Here is a 27602-nt window from a genome sequence, read left to right as displayed (position 1 = left end):
ATGTACATGCTCAGTAGTGACCAGTGCTGTGGAGATGTAGATGAGATGAATCTGTGCTGCCCTTTATGTACATGCTCAGTAGTGACCAGTGCTGTGGGGATGTAGATGAGATGAATCTGTGCTGCACTTTATGTACATGCTCAGTAGTGACCAGTGCTGTGGAGATGTAGATGAGATGAATCTGTGCTGCACTTTATGTACATGCTCAGTAGTGACCAGTGCTGTGGAGATGTAGATGAGATGAATCTGTGCTGCACTTTATGTACATGCTCAGTAGTGACCAGTGCTGTGGAGATGTAGATGAGATGAATCTGTGCTGCCGTTTATGTCCATGCTCAGTAGTGACCAGTGCTGTGGGGATGTAGATGAGATGAATCTGTGCTGCCCTTTATGTCCATGCTCAGTAGTGACCAGTGCTGTGGAGATGTAGATGAGATGAATCTGTGCTGCCCTTTTTGTACATGCTCAGTAGTGACCAGTGCTGTGGAGATGTAGATGAGATGAATCTGTGCTGCCCTTTATGTACATGCTCAGTAGTGACCAGTGCTGTGGAGATGTAGATGAGATGAATCTGTGCTGCCCATTATGTACATGCTCAGTAGTGACCAGTGCTGTGGAGATGTAGATGAGATGAATCTGTGCTGCCCATTATGTACATGCTCAGTAGTGACCAGTGCTGTGGAGATGTAGATGAGATGAATCTGTGCTGCCCTTTTTGTACATGCTCAGTAGTGACCAGTGCTGTGGAGATGTACAGTGGGGAAAAAAAGTATTTAGTCAGTCAGCAATAGTGCAAGTTCCACCTCTGAAAAAGATGAGAGGCGTCTGTAATTTACATCATAGGTAGACCTCAACTATGGGAGACAAACTGAGAAAAAAAAATCCAGAAAATCACATTGTCTGTTTTTTTTTCATTTTATTTGCATATTATGGTGGAAAATAAGTATTTGGTCAGAAACAAAATTTCATCTCAATACTTTGCGATATATCCTTTGTTGGCAATGACAGAGGTCAAACGTTTTCTGTAAGTCTTCACAAGGTTGCCACACACTGTTGTTGGTATGTTGGCCCATTCCTCCATGCAGATCTCCTCTAGAGCAGTGATGTTTTTGGCTTTTCGCTTGGCAACACGGACTTTCAACTCCCTCCAAAGGTTTTCTATAGGGTTGAGATCTGGAGACTGGCTAGGCCACTCCAGGACCTTGAAATGCTTCTTACGAAGCCACTCCTTCGTTGCCCTGGCGGTGTGCTTTGGATCATTGTCATGTTGAAAGACCCAGCCACGTTTCATCTTCAATGCCCTTGCTGATGGAAGGAGGTTTGCACTCAAAATCTCACGATACATGGCCCCATTCATTCTTTCATGTACCCGGATCAGTCGTCCTGGCCCCTTTGCAGAGAAACAGCCCCAAAGCATGATGTTTCCACCACCATGCTTTACAGTAGGTATGGTGTTTGATGGATGCAACTCAGTATTCTTTTTTCTCCAAACACGACAAGTTGTGTTTCTACCAAACAGTTCCAGTTTGGTTTCATCAGACCATAGGACATTCTCCCAAAACTCCTCTGGATCATCCAAATGCTCTCTAGCAAACTTCAGACAGGCCCGGACATGTACAGGCTTAAGCAGTGGGACACGTCTGGCACTGCAGGATCTGAGTCCATGGTGGCGTAGTGTGTTACTTATGGTAGGCCTTGTTACATTGGTCCCAGCTCTCTGCAGTTCATTCACTAGGTCCCCCCGCGTGGTTCTGGGATTTTTGCTCACCGTTCTTGTGATCATTCTGACCCCACGGGGTGGGATTTTGCGTGGAGCACCAGATCGAGGGAGATTATCAGTGGTCTTGTATGTCTTCCATTTTCTAATTATTGCTCCCACAGTTGATTTCTTCACTCCAAGCTGGTTGGCTATTGCAGATTCAGTCTTCCCAGCCTGGTGCAGGGCTACAATTTTGTTTCTGGTGTCCTTTGACAGCTCTTTGGTCTTCACCATAGTGGAGTTTGGAGTCAGACTGTTTGAGGGTGTGCACAGGTGTCTTTTTATACTGATAACAAGTTTAAACAGGTGCCATTACTACAGGTAATGAGTGGAGGAAAGAGGAGACTCTTAAAGAAGAAGTTACAGGTCTGTGAGAGCCAGAAATCTTGATTGCTTGTTTCTGACCAAATACTTATTTTCCACCATAATATGCAAATAAAATGAAAAAAAAACAGACAATGTGATTTTCTGGATTTTTTTTTCTCAGTTTGTCTCCCATAGTTGAGGTCTACCTATGATGTAAATTACAGACGCCTCTCATCTTTTTAAGTGGTGGAACTTGCACTATTGCTGACTGACTAAATACTTTTTTTCCCCACTGTAGATGAGATGAATCTGTGCTGCCCTTTATGTACATTCTCAGTAGTGACCAGTGCTGTGGAGGTGTAGATGAGATGAATCTGTGCTGCCCTTTATGTACATGCTCAGTAGTGACCAGTGCTGTGGAGATGTAGATGAGATATATCTGTGCTGCCCTTTATGTACATGCTCAGTAGTGACCAGTGCTGTGGAGTCGTAGATGAGATGAATCTGTGCTGCCCTTTATGTACATGCTCAGTAGTGACCAGTGCAGTGGAGTCGTAGATGAGATGAATCTGTGCTGCCCTTTATGTACATGCTCAGTAGTGACCAGTGCTGTGGAGATGTAGATGAGATGAATCTGTGCTGCCCTTTATGTACATGCTCAGTAGTGACCAGTGCTGTGGAGATGTAGATGAATCTGTGCTGCTCTTTATGTACATGCTCAGTAGTGACCAGTGCTGTGGAGATGTAGATGAGATGAATCTGTGCTGCCCTTTATGTACATGCTCAGTAGTGACCAGTGCTGTGGAGATGTAGATGAGATGAATCTGTGCTGCCCTTTATGTACATGCTCAGTAGTGACCAGTGCTGTGGAGATATAGGTGAGATGAATCTGTACTGCCCTTTATGTACATGCTCAGTAGTGACCAGTGCTGTGGAGTCGTAGATGAGATGAATCTGTGCTGCACTTTATGTACATGCTCAGTAGTGACCAGTGCTGTGGAGGTGTAGATGAGATGAATCTGTGCTGCCCTTTATGTACATGCTCACTAGTGACCAGTGCTGTGGAGATGTAGATGAGATGAATCTGTGCTGCCCTTTATGTACATGCTCATTAGTGACCAGTGCTGTGGAGATGTAGATGAGATGAATCTGTGCTGCCCTTTATGTACATGCTCAGTAGTGACCAGTGCTGTGGAGATGTAGATGAGATGAATCTGTGCTGCCCTTTATGTACATGCTCAGTAGTGACCAGTGCTGTGGAGATGTAGATGAGATGAATCTGTGCTGCCCGTTATGTACATGCTTAGTAGTGACCAGTGCTGTGGAGATGTAGATGAGATGAATCTGTGCTGCCCTTTTTGTACATGCTCAGTAGTGACCAGTGCTGTGGAGATGTAGATGAGATGAATCTGTGCTGCCCTTTATGTACATGCTCAGTAGTGACCAGTGGTGTGGAGATGTAGATGAGATGAATCTGTGCTTCCCTTTATGTACATGCTCAGTAGTGACCAGTGCTGTGGAGATGTAGATGAGATGAATCTGTGCTGCCCGTTATGTACATGCTCAGTAGTGACCAGTGGTGTGGAGATGTAGGTGAGATGAATCTGTGCTGCACTTTATGTACATGCTCAGTAGTGACCAGTGGTGTGGAGATGTAGATGAGATGAATCTGTGCTTCCCTTTATGTACATGCTCAGTAGTGACCAGTGCTGTGGAGATGTAGATGAGATGAATCTGTGCTGCCCGTTATGTACATGCTCAGTAGTGACCAGTGGTGTGGAGATGTAGGTGAGATGAATCTGTGCTGCACTTTATGTACATGCTCAGTAGTGACCAGTGCTGTGGAGATGTAGATGAGATGAATCTGTGCTGCCCTTTATGTACATGCTTAGTAGTGACCAGTGCTGTGGAGATATAGATGAGATGAATCTGTGCTGCCCTTTATGTACATGCTCAGTAGTGACCAGTGCTGTGGAGATGTAGATGAGATGAATCTGTGCTGCCCTTTATGTACATGCTCAGTAGTGACCAGTGCTGGGCAGATGTAGATGAGATGAATCTGTGCTGCCCTTTATGTACATGCTCAGTAGTGACCAGTGCTGTTGAGATGTAGATGAGATGAATTTGTGCTGCCCGTTATGTACATGCTCAGTAGTGACCAGTGCTGTGGAGATGTAGATGAGATGAATCTGTGCTGCCCTTTATGTACATGCTCAGTAGTGACCAGTGGTGTGGAGATGTAGATGAGATGAATCTGTGCTTCCCTTTATGTACATGCTCAGTAGTGACCAGTGCTGTGGAGATGTAGATGAGATGAATCTGTGCTGCCCGTTATGTACATGCTCAGTAGTGACCAGTGGTGTGGAGATGTAGGTGAGATGAATCTGTGCTGCACTTTATGTACATGCTCAGTAGTGACCAGTGGTGTGGAGATGTAGATGAGATGAATCTGTGCTTCCCTTTATGTACATGCTCAGTAGTGACCAGTGCTGTGGAGATGTAGATGAGATGAATCTGTGCTGCCCGTTATGTACATGCTCAGTAGTGACCAGTGGTGTGGAGATGTAGGTGAGATGAATCTGTGCTGCACTTTATGTACATGCTCAGTAGTGACCAGTGCTGTGGAGATGTAGATGAGATGAATCTGTGCTGCCCTTTATGTACATGCTTAGTAGTGACCAGTGCTGTGGAGATATAGATGAGATGAATCTGTGCTGCCCTTTATGTACATGCTCAGTAGTGACCAGTGCTGTGGAGATGTAGATGAGATGAATCTGTGCTGCCCTTTATGTACATGCTCAGTAGTGACCAGTGCTGGGCAGATGTAGATGAGATGAATCTGTGCTGCCCTTTATGTACATGCTCAGTAGTGACCAGTGCTGTTGAGATGTAGATGAGATGAATCTGTGCTGCCCGTTATGTACATGCTCAGTAGTGACCAGTGCTGTGGAGATGTAGATGAGATGAATCTGTGCTGCCCTTTATGTACATGCTCAGTAGTGACCAGTGCTGTGGAGATGTAGATGAGATGAATCTGTGCTGCCCGTTATGTACATGCTCAGTAGTGACCAGTGCTGTGGAGATGTAGATGAGATGAATCTGTGCTGCCCGTTATGTACATGCTCAGTAGTGACCAGTGCTGTGGAGATGTAGATGAGATGAATCTGTGCTGCCCTTTATGTACATGCTCGGTAGTGACCAGTGCTGTGGAGATGTAGATGAGATGAATCTGTGCTGCCCGTTATGTACATGCTCAGTAGTGACTAGTGCTGTTTAGATGTAGATGAGATGAATCTGTGCTGCCCTTTATGTACATGCTCAGTAGTGACCAGTGCTGTGGAGATGTAGATGAGATGAATCTGTGCTGCCCTTTATGTACATGCTCAGTAGTGACCAGTGCTGTGGAGATGTAGATGAGATGAATCTGTGCTGCCCGTTATGTACATGCTCAGTAGTGACCAGTGCTGTGGAGATGTAGATGAGATGAATCTGTGCTGCCCTTTATGTACATGCTCAGTAGTGACCAGTGCTGTGGAGATGTAGATGAGATGAATCTGTGCTGCCCGTTATGTACATGCTCAGTAGTGACCAGTGCTGTGGAGATGTAGATGAGATGAATCTGTGCTGCCCTTTATGTGCATGCTCAGTAGTGACCAGTGCTGTGGAGATGTAGATGAGATGAATCTGTGCTGCACTTTATGTACATGCTCAGTAGTGACCAGTGCTGTGGAGATGTAGATGAGTTGAATCTGTGTTGCACTTTATGTACATGCTCAGTAGTGACCAGTGCAGTGGAGATGTAGATGAGATGAATCTGTGCTGTCCTTTATGTACATGCTCAGTAGTGACCAGTGCAGTGGAGTCGTAGATGAGATGAATCTGTGCTGCCCTTTATGTACATGCTCAGTAGTGACCAGTGCTGTGGAGGTGTAGATGAGATGAATCTGTGCTGCCCTTTATGTACATGCTCAGTAGTGACCAGTGCTGTGGAGATGTAGATGAGATATATCTGTGCTGCCCTTTATGTACATGCTCAGTAGTGACCAGTGGTGTGGAGATGTAGATGAGATGAATCTGTGCTGCTCTTTATGTACATGCTCAGTAGTGACCAGTGCTGTGGAGATGTAGATGAGATGAATCTGTGCTGCTCTTTATGTACATGCTCAGTAGTGACCACTGCTGTGGAGATGTAGATGAGATGAATCTGTGCTGCCCGTTATGTACATGCTCAGTAGTGACCAGTGCTGTGGAGATGTAGATGAGATGAATCTGTGCTGCACTTTATGTACATGCTCAGTATTGACCAGTGCTGTGGAGATGTAGATAAGATGAAGCTGTGCTGCACTTTATGTACATGCTCAGTAGTGACCAGTGCTGTGGCGATGTAGATGAGATTAATTTGTTCTGCACTTGATGTACATGCTCAATATTGACCAGTGCTGTAGAGTCATAGATGAGATGAATCTGTGCTGCACTTTATGTACATGCTCAGTAGTGACCAGTGCAGTGGAGTCGTAGATGAGATGAATCTGTGCTGCCCTTTATGTATATGCTCAGTAGGGACCAGTGCTGTGGAGATATAGATGAGATGAATCTGTGCTGCACTTTATGTACATGCTCAGTAGTGACCAGTGCAGTGGAGTCGTAGATGAGATGAATCTGTGCTGCCCTTTATGTACATGCTCAGTAGTGACCAGTGCTCTGGAGATGTAGATGAGATGAATCTGTGCTGCCCTTTATGTACATGCTCAGTAGTGACCAGTGCTGTGGAGATATAGATGAGATGAATCTGTGCTGCACTTTATGTACATGCTCAGTAGTGACCAGTGCTGTGGAGATGTAGATGAGATGAATCTGTGCTGCCCTTTATGTACATGCTCAGTAGTGACCAGTGCTGTGGAGATGTAGATGAGATGAATCTGTGCTGCCCTTTATGTACATGCTCAGTAGTGACCAGTGCTGTGGAGATGTAGATGAGATGAATCTGTGCTGCCCGTTATGTACATACTCATTAGTGACCAGTGCTGTGGAGATATAGGTGAGATGAATCTGTGCTGCCCTTTATGTACATGCTCAGTAGTGACCATTGCTGTGGAGTCGTAGATGAGATGAATCTGTGCTGCACTTTATGTACATGCTCAGTAGTGACCAGTGCTGTGGAGGTGTAGATGAGATGAATCTGTGCTGCCCTTTATCTACATGCTCAGTAGTGACCAGTGCTGTGGAGATATAGATGAGATGAATCTGTGCTGCACTTTATGTACATGCTCAGTAGTGACCAGTGCTGTGGAGATGTAGATGAGATGAATCTGTGCTGCACTTTATGTACATGCTCAGTAGTGACCAGTGCTGTGGAGATGTAGATGAGATGAATCTGTGCTGCCCTTTATGTACATGCTCAGTAGTGACCAGTGCTGTGGAGATGTAGATGAGATATATCTGTGCTGCCCTTTATGTACATGCTCAGTAGTGACCAGTGCTGTGGAGGTGTAGATGAGATGAATCTGTGCTGCCCTTTATGTACATGCTCAGTAGTGACCAGTGCTGTGGAGATGTAGATGAGATGAATCTGTGCTGCCCTTTATGTACATGCTCATTAGTGACCAGTGCTGTGGAGATGTAGATGAGATGAATCTGTGCTGCCCTTTATGTACATGCTCAGTAGTGACCAGTGCTGTGGAGATGTAGATGAGATGAATCTGTGCTGCCCGTTATGTACATGCTCAGTAGTGACCAGTGCTGTGGAGATGTAGATGAGATGAATCTGTGCTGCCCGTTATGTACATGCTCAGTAGTGACCAGTGCTGTGGAGATGTAGATGAGATGAATCTGTGCTGCCCTTTATGTACATGCTCAGTAGTGACCAGTGCTGTGGAGATGTAGATGAGATGAATCTGTGCTGCACTTTATGTACATGCTCAGTAGTGACCAGTGCTGTGGAGATGTAGATGAGATGAATCTGTGCTGCCCTTTATGTACATGCTCAGTATTGACCAGTGCTGTGGAGATGGGAGATGTAGATGAGATGAATCTGTGCTGCCCGTTATGTACATGCTCAGTAGTGACCAGTGCTGTGGAGATGTAGATGAGATGAATCTGTGCTGCTCTTTATGTACATGCTCAGTAGTGACCAGTGCTGTGGAGGTGTAGATGAGATGAGTCTGTGCTGCCCTTTTTGTACATGCTCAGTAGTGACCAGTGCTGTGGAGATGTAGATGAGATGAATCTGTGCTGCGCGTTATGTACATGCTCAGTAGTGACCAGTGGTGTGGAGATGTAGATGAGATGAATCTGTGCTGCCCTTTATGTACATGCTCAGTAGTGACCAGTGCTGTGGAGATGTAGATGAGATGAATCTGTGCTGCCCGTTATGTACATGCTCAGTAGTGACCAGTGCTGTGGAGATGTAGATGAGATGAATCTGTGCTGCCCTTTATGTGCATGCTCAGTAGTGACCAGTGCTGTGGAGATGTAGATGAGATGAATCTGTGCTGCGCGTTATGTACATGCTCAGTAGTGACCAGTGGTGTGGAGATGTAGATGAGATGAATCTGTGCTGCCCTTTATGTGCATGCTCAGTAGTGACCAGTGCTGTGGAGATGTAGATGAGATGAATCTGTGCTGCGCGTTATGTACATGCTCAGTAGTGACCAGTGGTGTGGAGATGTAGATGAGATGAATCTGTGCTGCCCTTTATGTGCATGCTCAGTAGTGACCAGTGCTGTGGAGATGTAGATGAGATGAATCTGTGCTGCGCGTTATGTACATGCTCAGTAGTGACCAGTGGTGTGGAGATGTAGATGAAATGAATCTGTGCTGCCCTTTATGTACATGCTCAGTAGTGACCAGTGCTGTGGAGATGTAGATGATATGAATCTGTGCTGCCCGTTATGTACATGCTCAGTAGTGACCAGTGCTGTGGAGATGTAGATGAGATGAATCTGTGCTGCCCTTTATGTGCATGCTCAGTAGTGACCAGTGCTGTGGAGATGTAGATGAGATGAATCTGTGCTGCGCGTTATGTACATGCTCAGTAGTGACCAGTGCTGTGGAGATGTAGATGAGATGAATCTGTGCTGCCCTTTATGTACATGCTTAGTAGTGACCAGTGCTGTGGAGATGTAGATGAGATGAATCTGTGCTGCACTTTATGTACATGCTCAGTAGTGACCAGTGCTGTGGAGATGTAGATGAGATGAATCTGTGCTGCCCTTTATGTACATGCTCAGTAGTGACCAGTGCTGTGGAGTTCGTGTTAGTGTTTTGGCTTACTGACTCTACAGCCCTGGTGTTAAGATAGCCTAAGGCTGTGTTCACAGGTGCAGTACTCCTCGTTTATAATTGATCCAGCAGTAATCCGTTGGCAAAATGTTGTGCAGATATAACTTTTTTTCTCCTACACCTCATTGGGGGACACACGACCATGGGTGCTCGCCACTAGGAGGACACTAAGTGAACACAGAAAAAATTAACTACTCCTCTGCAGTATACACCCTCTCGCTGGCTGAGACTTTCCCAGTTCTTGCTTAGTGTCTGTTGGAGGCACTTTGGTCTGGCTTCAGACCCCATTGTTTTTATTTTTAATTTTTTTTAATTTTTTTTCTCTAAATTTTTATTTTTTAATTAGCGGAGTGAAGGGGGCTATGGATTCCTTTCAAGGGTCCGCTCTCCGCCGAACCACCAACAGGCGAGAACGCGAAGTATACCTCCCCTTACCCTCTCCTGCGACGACTGGGTCATACCTGATTCTCTGAGCCAACGGTTCCTTCACAGTCCCGATCTCCCCACAGTGATAAAAGGCAAGTGCACGGAGCGTCTCACACAGCAGAGACCCCACCTGATGGCCTGCTTTAGCCTCATGGCCTCTCCATCCCCCTGTCTATAGGGAGGATAGATTGAGGTATACCCATTTAAGAACTCCTCCAGCTCTGCTGGATCGCCCGTGAGGATGTAAATTGAGGCCTAGTCCAGCCGAAAAGGCGGGGACTAAATTTCTGGGCCTGCCGGCGCTGATTGAAAGGAAAAAAGAGGGACCGCGATGGGGCGGCAATATACCGCTGCTGGCACTAGGTGAGCGTTTCTCCCATGGACTAGGACCCGACCCCGTATCTCCGTTTCAGGTGCTCGCGCAGAGTCGCGATGTCCATCCATCTTCCCATCAATTTTAACCATCTTCCCTGTCCCTGCTGAAGAAAAGCAGCCCCAAACTATGATGTTTCCACCACCATGTTTGACAGTGAGGGTGGTGAGTTCAGGGTGATGAGCTGTGTTGCCTTTATGCCAAACATATCATATCGTTTCGCGTTGTTGCCAAAAAGTTTGATTTTGGTTTCATCTGACCAGAGCACCTTCTTCCACATGTTTGGTGTGTCTCCCAGGTGGCTTGTTGCAAACTTTAAATTACACTTTTTATGCATATCTTTGAGAAATGGCTTTCTTCTTGCCACTCTTCCATAAAGGCCAGATTTGTGCAGTTTACGACTGATTGTTGTCCTATGGACAGACTGTCCCACCTCAGCTGTAGATCTCTGCAGTTCATTGAGAGTGATCATGGGCCTCTTGGCTGCATCTCTGATCAGTATTCTCCTTGTTTGACATGAAAGTTTCGAGGGACGGCCGGGTCTTGGTAGATTTGCAGTGGTATGATACTCCTTCCATTTCAATATGATCGCTTGCACAGTGCTCCTTGGGATGTTTAAAGTTTTGGAAATCATTTTGTTTCTAAATTCGGCTTTAAACTTCTCCACAACAGTATCACGGACCTGCCTGTTGTGTTCCTTGGTCTTCATGATGCTCTCTGTGCTTCAAACAGAACCCTGAGACTATCACAGAGCAGGTGCATTTATACGGAGACTTGATTACACACAGGTGGATTATATTTATTATCATTAGTCATTTAGGACAACAATCAGAGATCCATAACGAATTTTTGGAGTGAGTTTGCTGCACTGAAAGTACAGGGGCCAAATAATATTGCACGCCCCACTTTTCAGTTTTTGAATTTCCACAAAAATTTAAAATAACCAGTAAATGTCATTCAACTTCACAATTGTGTCCCACTTGTTGTTGATTCTTCACCAAAAATTTACATTTGGTATCTTTATGTTTGAAGCATGATATGTGGGAAAAGGTTGAAAAGTTCCATGGGGCTGAATACTTTCGCAAGGCACTGTACACATAGTAGTGCTGTCAAAATGTAAAAACTGTGAATCCGATCGGCAAATGACATAACAAGAAAAGGAAACAAAACTCCAGAATTACATTGTTTACCCCAAAATGGTATCCATAAAAAACGTCAGTTCAGGACACTAAAATGAGCTCTTACCCAGCCCCATATCCCGAAAAATGAGAACGATAGAGGTCTCAGAAAATGGCAACAAAAGCAAAAACTTTTTCATACAAATTTCGAAAAAAATTTTCGCCACTAAATTAAAACATAAATTATACATGTTTGGTATCTGCGCGCTCCTACTGACCTTGAGAATCATATTGCCAGTTCAGTTGAACCATATAGTGAACATGGTAAAGAAAAAAAGCCAAAAAAAAAATTATGGAATTTCACCGCACTTGGATTTTTTCCCTCCCATTTTCCAGTACACTATATGGTAAAATCAATGGTGCCATTCAAAAGTACAACTCGTCTCACTAAAAACAAGCCTACATACTCAAAAAGCCATGAACATGCTGAAAAACAGGTGTTCTGAATGCAGGATTTTGGCTGCTGAATAAATGCTACATATGAACAAAGCCTTAGTGTGTATGGACTGAAAGAATGGCCACATTTTTGCCTCTTTTTTTGATATATTTCGAAGTAATGCAGTATTAAATGGGTTTTTGTGGCAGGGATAGATGGCCATAGATTCTCATCCGAAAGCATCGGGCCTATTGTGCAAATGACACTGATCAAATTCTGATGGAATGTGCTCCAATTCTTTCGGATGAGGAGAAGATGGAGACATTTTTTTCTCTGAGTCTGTGGAAATCAGACTGTATTTGATATCATCCGTGTGCGGTCTGATGCTTTCCACGCACTCGTTGACTTACATAGCTGAGTGCGATGCGAATATCTGATCAAATATGTGCATGCGGCCATTTTTTTTTTCCCCCCAACAGGCTGTGTCCGAAAAAAAACACCAGACACCTGTACGGCCTGATAAAATGACATTGGTCCGAGCGTGATCCGTTTTTATTTTTTCAGATCGCACTCAGACTAAAAGTGTTACTTCTCCAAGTCCTGAGTCCTCGGTGAGGAGAAATGTATATGAAGCGGTGCTGGAGCAATCACCTTCCTTTGGGCAAACAACCGGCTCCATCTTCACCTTCCGGACTTGAGAAATCCCAATTATATTACAATTTTTTGCTGTATTAATCAGCCTTATGTCATCTTTCAATTTGTTCTTTGTATTGGCTCCAGAGTATTGTTTTTCTTTGCTAGATTTGCTCATTAACTCATTGAAATCTCTGTTTGCAGGCTAAAGTCAAGCAGAATCAAAAGCAGTTGGTGGAACAGTTGAGTTTGATAATGATGGGGTCTCCAGGTCCTCCGGTCCGTCAGCTGCTGGCTCACAATCTGGCCGTGGTTTACAGCACAGGAGACCCTTTTTGTGTGTATGAGACAATTGATAAATGCAATGAGCTGATCCGCAGCAAGGACGACTCTCCCAGCTACCTCCCCAACAAGCTGTACGTATTCCTGGATCGTCTTCATTTTGTAACTAGGCCTTTTGTGTTGTGTTCTCTTTGGCATGAAAGTCCTTTTATTTTTTTCCCCTTTTAACTTTTTAGTACTATTAATTTTCAACATACCATACTAAAACCTGAACATTGAAGAAAGGCCTCCATACACATTAGATAAAAGTCATGCCATCGTGCTGATTTCAGCCGGACTTGCCACCATCTAATGTGCATGGAGGGAGGAGTGCTCCCAATTGTCCTCCGACAGTTGATGTTGAAGGACAAAAAGATGGAGCTCTTGGAATTCAGTCTCCTATCCTTTTGTTCGGCGAAGCGTTGCCGCCAGATGATGTGTCTCTTTTAAAGAAAATAGGAACGTGGAGCAATCCAGTGTTGGGGAGCACCGCTGCAGCTATCTAATGTGTATGGCCGACATTAGTGTCCACCATCGATATGAAAATTGCCTTTGCTCTTTCGTTGCAGCGCTGCCATTGCGTGTCTTGGGTCACTTTACCATAAGTTGGGCCGTCTTTTAGGAAGCACATTCAGTGACACTGTCAGCAACCTACTTAAAGTTCTGCGAAGTGCGGAGGTGAGTAATAGCGTTTGTACAACCAGAACAACCCCTTTTAGTGATGCAGACTTTATGGCGACCTTTCTGGGATAAATGCCACCATATCCATGTTTTTAAATAAAAAGGAACATCCGGCAGCATCCATTTCTTCTTCTGCACCTGCCGTAGAGTAAAACAACATCGTTCAAAATCTGTTTTTGTCGTGGATATAAGGTGCTGGTCAGCAGCTGTTGATTTCAGAGAGCGTTGATACGCTTCCAAAACCTCTTCTCCAGATCCAGGTGCATTTATTCATGCATTTTTTTGGAGGAACAACATGTGCTGAAAAGACGCTCCAGCTTTGTTGTTTTATGGTAAGTAGTGATGATTGAACATTCTAAAATTAGGAGTTATTCGTTCATGCTCGGGTGCTAACAGAGTGTCTTCGGCTTACTCGAATAATACGTTCGAGTCCCTGTGGCTGCATGTCTCACGGCTGTTCCACTGCCACAACACATTCAGGGATTGTCTAACAGCCAGGAGACATGCAGGCGCGGGGACTCAAACATATTTTTCGAGCATGCAGAAGACACTCCGGTAGCACCCGAGCATGATCGGATAACACCTTATCCCAGTACGTTCGCTCATCACTAATGGTAAAGTATGTTCGGGGCTCACATTATAAGCATAATTTCTCCGATCTGCAGTCTCAGGGACGCACTGAAATAATGCTGAGTCTGGAAAGGATCGTGGCTGGACTTGGATCCTCTGCCTCCTCCTGTCACCGGGACATCTACAAGGCAGCCCGCTCATGTCTGACAGATCGATCCATGGCTGTGCGCTGCGCAACTGCACAGGTAATTGTACCTCTAAAGCTTGGAGCGATCCTTAGTTAATATTTCACATCTGCTGTTCTTTTAAGAATTGGCTTGCACTTGTCAAAAAAAGCAAAAAGAGTCATTTTTACAAGTAGAGTGATGGTCTCAAAAAAATGGAAACTTTTGTAGTCAATGGTGTCAGCGTTTGTTGCTCGTAGGACATATTCGCTTCTTTCGGTTGTTCCCATTTTCCTTTTCTCCAAATGAGCAGAAAGACGACGTCAAATCTTAATGTGATCCTTGTCTTGAGGTTTTTTCAATGGGTCTGTGTCGTAAAGATATGGCTGCATGTTGTACTGATTGCTTTCATAATCTTCTCTGCAGTGTCTACTGGCTCTTCAAAATGAAGCACCTTTCATGTCGGGCTCTGACCTTGAGAGCTTGGTCTCTCTCTGCTTCAAAGCCTTCGAAGGAAGCAGCTACGATGTGCGTTTGGGAGTATCTCGTCTCTTGGGAAAGGTTCTAGCAAGGGCTGTGCGTGGAACATGTGAGTGATACGCCTGAGTATTGGGGTTCACCGTCTGTAATAACAATAACTGTCTTTCTTGTATCTTCATCGTTTAGGTGCATTCATTAAGGAGTGTATTCCATAGATCTTGACTTAATACCATTGTACACAGCTGATAATACAGGATCAACTATTCACAACTTGCAGCGGGACCCACTCCTTTCCCCTCCTACCTTCACAGTGACTTCTGCACACACTTATGAGACGCTTCAATGCAAAAGATAGGGTCTGAGATAATCTATTGCTGCTGATGTACATGTGGATTTCATGGAAGAACAGGAAGGACGAGTCTTGAACATCTCTGGCAACCAGTGTGAAAATTACAAGTCTTTTAACTTTTTCTTTTATATAGATTGTAATATCAAAAAGCATTGTCAATCCTAACAAGAAAAAAACAACATAAAATCTGAATTAAACAGTAGGTCTGATGACACATTTCCTTTAACCCCCGCATGCTGGACCCATTTATATTCTTTGTTCTGACAGCCCCCTCAAGGCAAAGCACACGTAGAGTATCACTGGAGGATGCTCTTGGCCTGTTGTCTACTGGATTCTTGCGTGGAAATTCTGGCTTTCTGCGAGGTGGTGGAGACATGCTAGGAGGAAACAGCAGTACTACTCGCCATGTGCGTCTGGGAGCTACTCAGGTACACATATGGATCAAAATCTTTTCCATTCAGCAGTAAGACTAAATGTTGAGCAAAAGTGGAAAAAAACTAATTTCTCACATGTTCATTTGTAATTCAGTAAACTTTTTTTTCCTTAGGCATACATTATTTTTATTAGTACGCTTGGAGGCCATTGGTTATCCAGAAATATCCCGATGCTCGTCACTCATCTGTTAGACATTGTATCCCATCAAAAGACAACTCCGACAGCAGTAGAGGCTGCATGTACTAGACGCTGCATCTCTTACATTCTCAGAGCCACTTTAGGGGAACTACTGGGAGAGAAGGCTCAGCTGGAGGCTGCCCGAGAGATGTGTGAAATCATAAAAAAGCTCATGAAATCACTGGGTATGTGATCAGTTCATGTTCTCATCACTCACCTTTCACTTTCTGTGACATTAAATTGCTTTGCAATTTATGGGTTAAAGGGGTTAAATTATACTGGACAAGCAAACTCTGATATCTCACATTTTGCATGTTACAGTTTTGTAGCTTACAGCACAAAACAGCAGCTGTTCTCTCAATGTTTCCACTATTGGACAACCCCTTCTTAAATCCTGCAATGCCCCAAGTAAAAGAAAAACACCTAACTCTCACAACAGTGCAGGTCCCAGAGATAAATATTCATGGTTATTTTATTTGGGGGCACTGCAGAATTTAAGAAGGGGCTGTCCAATAGGGGGAACCTTGAGTGAACGGCTGCTGTTTTGGACTGTAAAGAACAAAACTTGAACATTCAGATATCTGAGTAAAGTACAAAACAAGGAGCATTTCTGATCAACTCCTCCTTTTTGTTTTAGAAAAAAAATATCAAGTACTGCATGAATCTGCCCTAGGTGAAGCAGGAATGTATTTCTGTTTGCAATGTCATGATTTCAGGCTGCTTGCTTAGTAACCTCTATCCCTTTAATTTCAAGCTACCCATGCTATTTTATTTCTCATTAGATGCTGTGTTAGGTGACGGTAACGTGGAGACCCGATCCTGTCCCACTGACGTTAATGCCAGCCAGCATGCATTGGTCTGTGCCCTGCAGGAGCTTGGGGATCTCGTCTTAGGACTGGGTACCACCGCTGCTCCTTTGCTGCGAGACTCCAGCCCTGGTAATCCCTGTTTGTCAGCTAATTTAGTGCTTGTCGTCATGTTTGCCTTTGGATGCAGCTACAAGACTAACACCAGACTTCTTCATCACTGGTTTCCCTCTGTCTTTTAGGGGTCCTGGACACTGTGATCTCTGTAGTTCTCCACCCTAGTCCAAGTGCCCGCTTGGCTTCAGCTTGGTGCCTTCGCTGTGTGGTTGTGTCTATGCCTTCTCTAGCCGCTCCTCTTTTAGATCGTTGTACAGAGCGCCTGGTAGCACTGAAATCTTCTCATGAGGCCGTTAGTGGTTACAGCCTGGCAGCGGCTGGCCTGCTTGGCTCTTTAAGGCTCTGTCCACTTGGTGTGCCACAGGGAAAAGGAAAGGTAAGTATAGCTTACCAAAACAGTGATTGTCAACTAGAACATCCAAGCAGCATTTTTTTTATGCAGTCCTATGCCAGTGTTTCGTACAAAGTGGGCTGTTGTCCAACCAACATATTGATTAGAAAGCCATGGCAGACAAACCTCAGCTGCAAGTTACATAACTTTACAAGGTTGATAACATCTTTAGAATTCAGGCTAAGGGATAACTTGCTGCTGATCAGTGGAGGTCCGACCACTGGGACTCCCAATGATCCCGAGAATGAGGCTCTACAGAGATCAGTCTAAATAGAGTGGTACCTGTTCACCATCTCTCAGGCCACTACTCCATTCATTCTGTATCAGACTTCCTGGGATATCTGGTTATAAAGCCCGGCTGTTTCCAGCATTCCCATAGAGATTGAATGGTGCGCATGCCCGGCCACTACTCCATACATTCTGTATCAGACTGCCTGAGATGGCTGTGTTTAATGCCCGGGTCTTTCCAGCATTCCCATAGAGAATGAATGGTGCTCATGTCCGGACACTACTCCATACATTCTGTTTCAGACTGCCTGAGATGGCTGTGTATAATGCCCGGGTCTTTCCAGCATTCCCATAGAGAATGAATAGTGCGCATGTCTGGACACTACTCCATTCATTCTGTATCTGACTTCCTGGGGTATCTGGTTATAATGCCCGGCTGTTTCCAGCATTCCCATAGAGATTGAATGGTGCGCATGTCCGGACACTACTCCATTCATTCTGTATCAGACTGCCTGAGATGGCTGTGTATAATGCCTGGGTCTTTCCAGCATTCCCATAGAGAATGAATGGTGCGCATGCCCGGCCACTACTCCATACATTCTGTATCAGACTGCCTGAGATGGCTGTGTATAATGCCCGGGTCTTTCCAGCATTCCCATAGAGAATGAATGGTGCGCATGTCCGGACACTACTCCATACATTCTGTATCAGACTGCCTGAGATGGCTGTGTATAATGCCCGGGTCTTTCCAGCCTTCCCATAGAGAATGAATGGTCCGCATGTCCGGACACTACTCCATACATTCTGTATCAGACTTCCTGAGATCATGATGGCTGTGTATAATGCCTGGGTCTTTCCAGTATTCCCATAGAGAATGAATGGTGCGCATGTCTGGACACTACTCCATTCATTCTCTATCTGACTTCCTGGGGTATCTGGTTATAATGCCCGGCTGTTTCCAGCATTCCCATAGAGATTGAATGGTGCGCATGTCCGGACACTACTCCATTCATTCTGTATCAGACTGCCTGAGATGGCTGTGTATAATGCCCGGGTCTTTCCAGCCTTCCCATAGAGAATGAATGGTCCGCATGTCCGGACACTACTCCATACATTCTGTATCAGACTTCCTGAGATCATGATGGCTGTGTATAATGCCTGGGTCTTTCCAGTATTCCCATAGAGAGTGAATGGTGCGCATGTCCGGCCACTACTCCATACATTCTGTATCAGACTGCCTAAGATCATGATGGCTGTGTATAATGCCCGGGTCTTTCTAGCATTCCCATAGAGAATGAATGGTGCGCATGTCCGGACACTACTCCATTCATTCTGTATCAGACTGCCTGAGATGGCTGTGTATAATGCCCGGGTCTTTCCAGCATTCCCATAGAGAATGAATGGTGCGCATGCCCGGCCACTACTCCATACATTCTGTATCAGACTAACTGAGATGACTGTGTATAATGCCCGGGTCTTTCCAGCATTCCCATAGAGAATGAATGGTGCGCATGTCCGGATACTACTCCATACATTCTGTATCAGACTGCCTGAGATGACTGTGTATAATGCCTGGGTCTTTCCAGCATTCCCATAGAGAATGAATTGTGCGCATGTCTGGACACTACTCCATTCATTCTGTATGAGACTGCCTGGGGTATCTGGTTATAATGCCCGGCTGTTTCCAGCATTCCCATAGAGATTGAATGGTGCGTATGTCCGGACACTACTCCATTCATTCTGTATCAGACTGCCTGAGATGGCTGTGTATAATGCCCGGCTGTTTCCAGCATTCCCATAGAGAATGAATGGTGCGCATGTCCGGACACTACTCCATTCATTCTGTATCAGACTGCCTAAGATCATGATGGCTGTGTATAACGTCCGGGTCTTTCCAGCTTCCCATAGAGAATGAATGGTCCGCATGTCCGGACACTACTCCATACATTCTGTATCAGACTGCCTGAGATGGCTGTGTATAATGCCCGGGTCTTTCCAGCATTCCCATAGAGAATGAATGGTGCGCATGTCCGGCCACTACTCCATTCTTTCTGTATCAGACTGCCTGAGATGGCTGTGTATAATGCCTGGGTCTTTCCAGCATTCCCATAGAGAATGAATGGTGCTCATGTCCGGACACTACTCCATTCATTCTCTATCTGACTTCCTGGGGTATCTGGTTATATTGCCCGGCTGTTTCCAGCATTCCCATAGAGATTGAATGGTGTGCGCATGTCCGGCCACTACTCCATTCATTCTGTATCAGACTGCCTGAGATGGCTGTGTATAATGCCCGGGTCTTTCCAGCATTCCCATAGAGAATGAATGGTGCGCATGCCCGGCCACTACTCCATACATTCTGTATCAGACTGCCTGAGATGGCTGTGTATAATGCCCGGGTCTTTCCAGCATTCCCATAGAGAATGAATGGTGCGCATGTCCGGGCACTACTCCATTCATTCTGTATCAGACTGCCTGAGATGGCTGTGTATAATGCCTGGGTCTTTCCAGCATTCCCATAGAGAATGAATGGTGCTCATGTCCGGACACTACTCCATTCATTCTGTATCTGACTTCCTGGGGTATCTGGTTATAATGCCCGGCTGTTTCCAGCATTCCCATAGAGATTGAATGGTGCGCATGTCCGGACACTACTCCATTCATTCTGTATCAGACTGCCTGAGATGGCTGTGTATAATGCCCGGGTCTTTCCAGCATTCCCATAGAAAATGAATGGTGCGCATGTCCGGCCACTACTCCATTCTTTCTGTATCAGACTGCCTGAGATGGCTGTGTATAATGCCCGGGTCTTTCCAGCATTCCCATAGAGAATGAATGGTGCGCATGTCCGGCCACTACTCCATTCTTTCTGTATCAGACTGCCTGAGATGGCTGTGTATAATGCCCGGGTCTTTCCAGCATTCCCATAGAGAATGAATGGTGCGCATGTCCGGCCACTACTCCATTCTTTCTGTATCAGACTTCCTGAGATGGCTGTGTATAATGCCTGGGTCTTTCCAGCATTCCCATAGAGATTGAATGGTGCGCATGTCCGGACACTACTCCATTCATTCTGTATCAGACTGCCTGAGATGGCTGTGTATAATGCCTGGGTCTTTCCAGCATTCCCATAAAGAATGAATGGTCCGCATGTCCGGACACTACTCCATTCATTCTGTATCAGACTGCCTGAGATGGCTGTGTATAATGCCTGGGTCTTTCCAGCATTCCCATAAAGAATGAATGGTCCGCATGTCCGGCCACTACTCCATTCTTTCTGTATCAGACTGCCTGAGATGGCTGTGTATAATGCCTGGGTCTTTCCAGCATTCCCATAGAGATTGAATGGTGCGCATGTCCGGACACTACTCCATTCATTCTGTATCAGACTGCCTGAGATGGCTGTGTATAATGCCCGGGTCTTTCCAGCATTCCCATAGAGAATGAATGGTGCGCATGTCCGGCCACTACTCCATTCTTTCTGTATCAGACTGCCTGAGATGGCTGTGTATAATGCCTGGGTCTTTCCAGCATTCCCATAGAGAATGAATGGTGCTCATGTCCGGACACTACTCCATTCTTTCTGTATCAGACTGCCTGAGATGGCTGTGTATAATGCCTGGGTCTTTCCAGCATTCCCATAGAGAATGAATGGTGCGCATGTTCGGACACTACTTCATTCAAATTGAGCTTTGCAGAACCCTAATCTCAGGATCTTGGGGACTTTGTTGTTATCAGTAGGTAAAATTCAGAATAACCCATGAATTGTCAAATTTGCGTAGCCGCTACCATATCCTGCCTGACCTAAGTCCATGAACATTAACGGTTGTCCGATATAGAAAAAAGTAAATATTTCAGGCATTGATGTGCTTAAAATAAAATGGGAGGGGGGGGAAGTTGGCATACTCCCTTTCCAGCGCTTCTGCGGATCTAGATTAGGCTCCTTCAGAGGTCTGTGCCTGCTCCAGAAGCAATATCAGATGACCACTGCAGCTTGTGATGGGCTGCAGTGGTTCAGTGAATAGAAGAGTGCTACTTTCATGACATGCTTTTCTAGTCACCTGACCTCTGCAGCCAATCACAGGCTACAACAGTCCTCTGGCATTGCTTTCAGAGCCAGTGCAGACCTCTGTAGCGTCCTGCACTGGATCCACGGATGCTCGTAGTTGGGCTTGCCACAGGTTTTTTTTGTTTGTTTTTTTTTTTATTATGAGCATCTATGCCTGTTTTATTTTTTTTTGTTTGTTTTCTTTAGGGTCTTTTGATGCCATGTTACTCATTCTGACATTCTGGTTGTACTGAATAATCTTAGCTCGCCACATCTTCTTACTTTTATTGGGCTTATATGAGCATTGGATAACTGTTTATTTGTAAGAAATCTGTTGGAGGAGATCTGGATTCTGATTAGTTACTATAACCGAATGCCCAAGTTTTCCTAGATATTTCATTAGATCTTTCATAAAACTATTTATCTCCTTTTCCATGCTTTGTTCCATCAGATGGTCATTGTAAAATTAAAAAAAAAAAATTCAATCACTATCCATGCACATCCATTAAACACTTAATACATAACTGTTTGTTCCTAATACTTACCCCAATCATAGATGTCAACAGGACAGCCATTGTTTTTTACCAGTAGAGCAGTTGGTCACATTTGGGCTGACAAGTGATTGTAGTATAATTTATACCATTACTCAGGCATGCCAAGCCATAGTCCAGTAAGGTTTCCTCAACTTGAGAATAGTCCATCAATATCACCAAGCAGCTTGACATATAAATAAAACTTGCACTATCATTATACGAAATGTAAAGACATTTCTGATAATGTGCCTTGACTAAATGTTGACATCGTGATTAATTATGCTTTACAGTATTATGTGTTAATAGCTGCACCCCATATGGATCTATATATCGGTCAATTTTTTTGATAAGTTTTAAAAAGGATATTTACATGCTATAATTTAATGGATGTCAGGGATTCAACTTTCTCCTACGCCTCATTGGGGGACACAGAGACAGTGGGTGTTATGCTGCTTGCCGCTAGGAGGACACTAAGTAAACCAGAAAAAAAGTTAACTCCTCCTACTGCAGTATACACCCTCTCGCTGGCTTGGAATTCCCCAGTTCTTGCTTAGTGTCTGTAGGAGGCACTTAGGTCTGGCTTCAGACCCCGCCGTTTTTATTTTATTTTTGAATTTTCTGTAATTTTTTTTTTTTTAATTAACGGAGTGAAGGGGGAGACGGTTCCATTCTACGGCCCGCTCTCCCCCGAACCAACAACAGGCAAGCACGCGGAGTATACCTCCCCGTACACTTTCCTGCGACGACTGGGGCTGATTCTTCTGGCGATGGTTCCTTTATGGTCCTGGTACTCCTCACGGATTCGAGGGCGAGTGCACGGAATGCACGGAGAAGATTTGACCAGCGCTTTCAGATGCCCTGAATCAGCCCCATAGCTCTCTGTCCCCCTGCCCATAGGGTGGATTGATTGAGCAATACCCCTGTAACAACCTCTCCGGCTCTGCTACATCGCCCGGGAGCTTTTTTACCTCAGGATCTGAGATGGGATGAAACCTGCAGGCTCCTAGACAGTGCAGACGGAACGAGCACTGGATTGTAGGTATGGGGTCGAGTCCTGGTCCCTGGGAGAAGTGCTGACCGAGTCTCAGCGGCGCATACCGGCTCCCCGTCGCGGCCCCACGCTCCCCCCTTCACCCGGCGCTTGCAGCGGGTAGGCCCAAAAACAGTCCCTGGCTTTTCGGCCTACTAGGCTGCAATTTACATAGCGCCGCCCACTGTTAGCGCCGCCGCCCACGTCTTTGGCGCCTCTCGCTCTGTACGATAGGTGCCCTGCTAGTCTCAGGGGCCATGTCCTTAACCCCTTCTCTGCTCATCGGCCTCTGTGATGGCTGCGGGGGTGCGCGCACGAATAGACAACACCTGGTGACGCTACAGGGCCACCGATATTCCTCCCAGGGACACAGCGTCAGGACCATGGGAAAGCTGCATCTGCTCTCAGAGAAAAGCTTAACCCCTTCGCTGCACGTTCCCTGCAGCTGCAGCCCAGGCTCTGCTTGTCACCCTTTCACGGGCACTGTGTCTCAGTCTAAGGAAGCAAAAAAGGGGACTAATAAAAAGCGCACTGCATTCTTTACCGCTGGTACCTATTGCAAGACTGCCTTGCCCAGTACCCAGACTAATCCGCTATGCACGGATTGCGACCCAGCTTATGCTAAAACGCCATCCGCCGCCGCCGCAAGGTGCTCCCTGCGTTTGGTCCCCCTGAGTGTGCTGCTTCCTTGTCACGGTCTATGGAGTCACTGACCAAGGCTATAGACTCCTCCAGGAATCCTCTATAAGTCAGAACGCGTCTTTACCGCCCGAGGAGGGCTTTGGCGACGGCTGGGAATCGTCCGCCAGCAGGGGCCGTGCTCGTTCAAGGGATCCTCAGGTCTCTAGAAAGCGTACCCATGACGCATCCCCTAGTCACGCTCGCGATTCAGCATCGGCGAGTTCTGTCTCGTGCTCTCCTAATGTTCGCAGAGAATATGTCTCTGAATTCGAGTCTGACATGTCAGTCCCTCAGAATTCCCCAAATGTCCATGAATCTCTTGATTCTCTGACAGTCAGTCAACAAGTTTCTGACGTTGGACGAGGAGAATATTCCCGCTCCGGAACACGTTATCTCCTTTAAGAAGACTAAACGTGTAAGCAGGGTATTTGCCAGCCATCCGGAGTTGAAGGACATTGTCTAGAAACGTAGGAACCGACCACATAAGCGGTTCACAGGGCAAAAGCCTATCGAGGCTAAATACCCCTTTACTACAGATCTAATGAAGGATTGGTTACAGTCCCCCTCAGTGGATCCTCCTGTATTGTTCCTTGTTCCTAAAACGCTTCGATCCGCTTCTGAGGGCTCTTCAGTCAGAAACCCCTCCGATTATCAAATTGGCTACCTCGCCAGTTCAGTTTTTGGGGCTTCAGGAGTGGCTTTTTTCCCATCTTTAGCGGCGACTTGAATGGCTAAGGCAATGGCCACTTGGACAGAAGTCTTAATTACTGCCTTCCAAGGTAGCAATCCTCCTCAGGAGACAACCAGTGTCGCCAAGTAGATAATTCACGCAGGTGATTTTGCAGTAGACACCTCTTTAGATGCCGCTAATTGCCTCCATGCAAAAGGGAGAGTCTCTATCATCCCGCAGTTACTGCATTTTGCAATTCGAGAAGAACACTTCTAGTTCATTGCCTTGCCCCCAGGATCTATACCAAGGCCATGGCGGCTGTCATGGCCATTCTCCACGCTCGGGGAGTGGTGGTACTACCGTATCTGGACGACCTGATCAAGGGTCCATCCCTTCCAGCCTGCGAGAAATCCGTGGATATCACAGTAAATACACTTTCTCGCCTGGGTCGGAAGATAAACTTCGAAAAGTCTTCCCCAACACCGGTCCAGCAGATTTCCTTTTTGGAATTGATCTTGGACTCTTCCCGCGGGTTGGTCATTCTCACTCCAGAAAAGTCCCGAGCCTTACAACAGGCAGGGCGGACTCTTTCCCGACCGTTTTCTCACTCCATACGTTTTCAGCATGTTAGTTTTCGGAAACATGGTGGCAGCGATGGGAGCGGTCCCATTCCCACAGTTCCATTTCCGCCCCTTTACAACATGCGTTGCTGTTAATTTGGGACAAGAACCCATTCTCCCTGGACCGCCAGTTCCTTCTGTCCCTGCCAGGGCTGTGGAGTCGGAGTCGTGGAGTCGGAGTCGGTGCTCATTTTGGTGGAGTCGGAGTCGGAGTTGGAGTCGGTATAAAATGGACCGACTCCGACTCCTAAAATATATAATAAATTGGGTACAGTAATTCAATGCAGGATGTGCTGAATATTTTTTTATAGGAGTTTGGGAAAGTTATGAAATGTCCTATAAATGGCTGTTCTGTTCCTGATCTAAGGCTACATTCACGCACAGCGTTTTTCCTGTGTTTTTTGAGGATACGTTTTTCAGCTGCAAAAGCTGATCATCTTTTTAAAAAACTGCATCACCTGAAAGGTTTTTGAGCTCATAGATAATGTTTTCAATAGTAAATGCAGATTAGAAATCTGCTCTATCTATATATCCATTTATCCATATCTGTCTATCCATATGGTATCTGTACCAAAAAGAATGAAAACCGGGTAGTACACCAATATATATTCTGTTCTATCTAAATATCTTGTTTATTGGATCATAAAAATGATTAAATGTCTGAGGTTCACATTGTACTGCAATAAATTTTTCACTTAAATATAAGCAATATGTGTGGGAGTCGGAGTCGTGGAGTCGGAGTTGGAGTCGGAGTCGGTGTAAGGGAAATTGAGGAGTCGGAGTCGCAGGTTTGGCTTACCGACTCCACAACACTAGTCCCTGCGGGTCAGACGAGCCCCCAAGCGGGGGACACTGAAATCCTCCCTGAGTTAAGGGAAGTTCTTTCTCCCAGTACGATGGTCGGTGGTGACCATCGACGCCAGTCTCCTAGGCTGGTGTGTTTTTTTTTTTCTTCGTCACCACACAGCACAGGGTCGTTGGTTAATTTGAGAGTCACGTTTCCCCATCAACATCTTGGACATTCGAGCAATCAAATTAGCTCTACTGAGTTTCCACCATCCCCTCGCAGGTCACCTCATCAGGATCCAATCCGACAATGCCACGGCTGTGGCATATATCAACCGTGAGGGGGGTACTTGGAGCAGGATGGACATGCACGAAGTGAGTCACATCCTCCATTGGGCCGAGACCAACCTTTCGCCCATCTCAGCAATCCACACCTCGGGTGTGGACAATTGGGCGGTGGTTTTTTTTCTCTGTCACCAAGGCCTTGCCTCAGGAGAATGGTCTCTTCATCCGGATGTTTTTTCAGCAGATCTGCCATCGCTGGGCGACTCCGGATGTGGATCATACGACCTAAAGACTAAACAACAGGGTTCCTCGATTTAATTACCCGATCGCGCGATCCATGCGCCATCCAAGCAGACACCCTAGTTCTGCTGTGGCACCGATTCCGGCTCCCGTGCATTCTTCCCTTGCTCCCAAGGGTCATCAACAAAATTAGAGCAGAGGGAATAACAGTGATTCTAGTCGTGCCAGATTGGTCACAACTAGTTGCCGATGTTCCCTGGCGACTTCCAGATCGCATGGATCTACTCTCACAGGGCCCGATTTACCACCAGAACTCCGGGGCCCTGTCGATGACGGCGTGGCCGTTGAATCCTGGTTTTTAGCACAGGCTGTTTTTTCTCCCGATGTGATCTCCACCATGATTAATTTTAGGAAGCCTGTGTGACGTCCGTCCGGAATCTGGGCTGCAGTAGGGGCAGCACCCCGAGAAACCCATATACCTTTAACCCCTATACAGGGATCTGGAATTGTAGCAAGGCCCAGGGGGTGGCTGTCTAGAAGCAGTACGCCAGAGCAGGACGGTCGCCAATAGGGAAGAAGGCAGGGAACCAAAAATGTAGTCAGAAACCGGGCGAGTAGCGGAGGTACAGAAACGGAAGGCAGTGGCAGAGTCGAATATCCAGGCCAAGGTCACAAACCAGGAGAATAGCAGAGGTACAAAAACGGCAGGCAGTAGCAGAGTCGAATATCGAGGCTAAGGTCACAAACCGGGAGAATAGCAGAGGTACAAAATCGTCAGGCAGTAGAGGGATCAGAAATCCAGGCTGAAGTCAGAGTCAAACAATAGCAAATCACACAATGGCACATAGGGGAACCAAGAATATATCCGGCGGCTTGCAAGACCAGTCCCAAGGTATTTGAGGGATCAGGTCATCCCTCACAAGCTCCCGGACTGATGATGTCATCAGGACCACCCCCAGGACCAGGCCAGATGGCGATGCACCAACCCCTCCATGACTGACAGAGGAGCGGAGCCTGCGTCCATCAGATGCCTGCGCAGGAGCCCCTTCTCTGTCGCCGTCATCACTCGAGGGCGAACCACGGCACCTCCTAGTGGCCGAGGCCGGGACAGCAGGCCCCGAGTCTGACGGCGACGTGACAGTCCGGCCCCTCCTAGTGGCCGAGGCCGGAACAGCAGGCCCCGAGTCTGACGGCGACGTGACAGCCTGTGTCTATGCGCACTTATCACCGCACCTGGAGAACCTTCTTCTCGTGGTGCAAGGACCATGGTCGATCCCCACTGGTGTTTTCTATTCTTTCCATATTGGAATTCCTACAATCCGGATTAACGTCAGGTCTCGCGTTTAGCTCGCTCAAGGGCCAGATTTCAGCCTTGTCAGTGCTATTCCAGTGCAAAATTGGCGCCGGACTTCAGATGAAGACATTCATTCAGAGAGTCTCCCAGGTGGCGCCTCTATTGTTTAAGGGCCATTGGAATCATGGGACTTTAACTTGGTTCTCGGAGCCTTACAGGAGGCTCTTTTTCGAACCACTGCAGGACGTACCACTAGCTATTCTCTCTTGGAAGGTGGTCTTTCTAGCGGCAATTACGTCAATTACACAAGATTCTGAATTGGCAGCTCTGTCCTGCTGTCCTCCGTTCCTGAATTTTCATCAGG

The 27602-nt window shown here is 46.1% G+C and overlaps 1 protein-coding gene across 3 annotated transcripts in view; it reads left to right on the top strand.

The window, feature by feature from the left end:
• Positions 1–27602, top strand: part of HEATR5A (HEAT repeat containing 5A) — a 131942-nt gene that overhangs the window by 4715 nt on the left and 99625 nt on the right. For 2 of the 3 annotated variants that reach the window (XM_073577810.1, XM_073577811.1), the window contains exons 2-9: positions 12537–12748; positions 13223–13331; positions 14000–14149; positions 14495–14657; positions 15165–15325; positions 15445–15694; positions 16292–16447; positions 16558–16808. In XM_073577810.1, the coding sequence (XP_073433911.1) occupies positions 12537–12748; positions 13223–13331; positions 14000–14149; positions 14495–14657; positions 15165–15325; positions 15445–15694; positions 16292–16447; positions 16558–16808 (1452 nt within the window). Of the gene's footprint in view, positions 1–12536; positions 12749–13222; positions 13332–13592; positions 13667–13999; positions 14150–14494; positions 14658–15164; positions 15326–15444; positions 15695–16291; positions 16448–16557; positions 16809–27602 lie in introns of those variants that run through there. The other variant, XM_073577813.1, reaches the window with a different exon arrangement.

Source organism: Dendrobates tinctorius, unplaced genomic scaffold (assembly GCF_039654945.1).
Source record: "Dendrobates tinctorius isolate UK_male_01 unplaced genomic scaffold, ASM3965494v1 ptg000057l, whole genome shotgun sequence".
Lineage (NCBI taxonomy): Eukaryota > Metazoa > Chordata > Amphibia > Anura > Dendrobatidae > Dendrobates > Dendrobates tinctorius.
The sequence above is the reverse complement of the archived record's forward strand: the minus strand, read 5'-3'. Positions and strand labels throughout refer to the sequence as shown.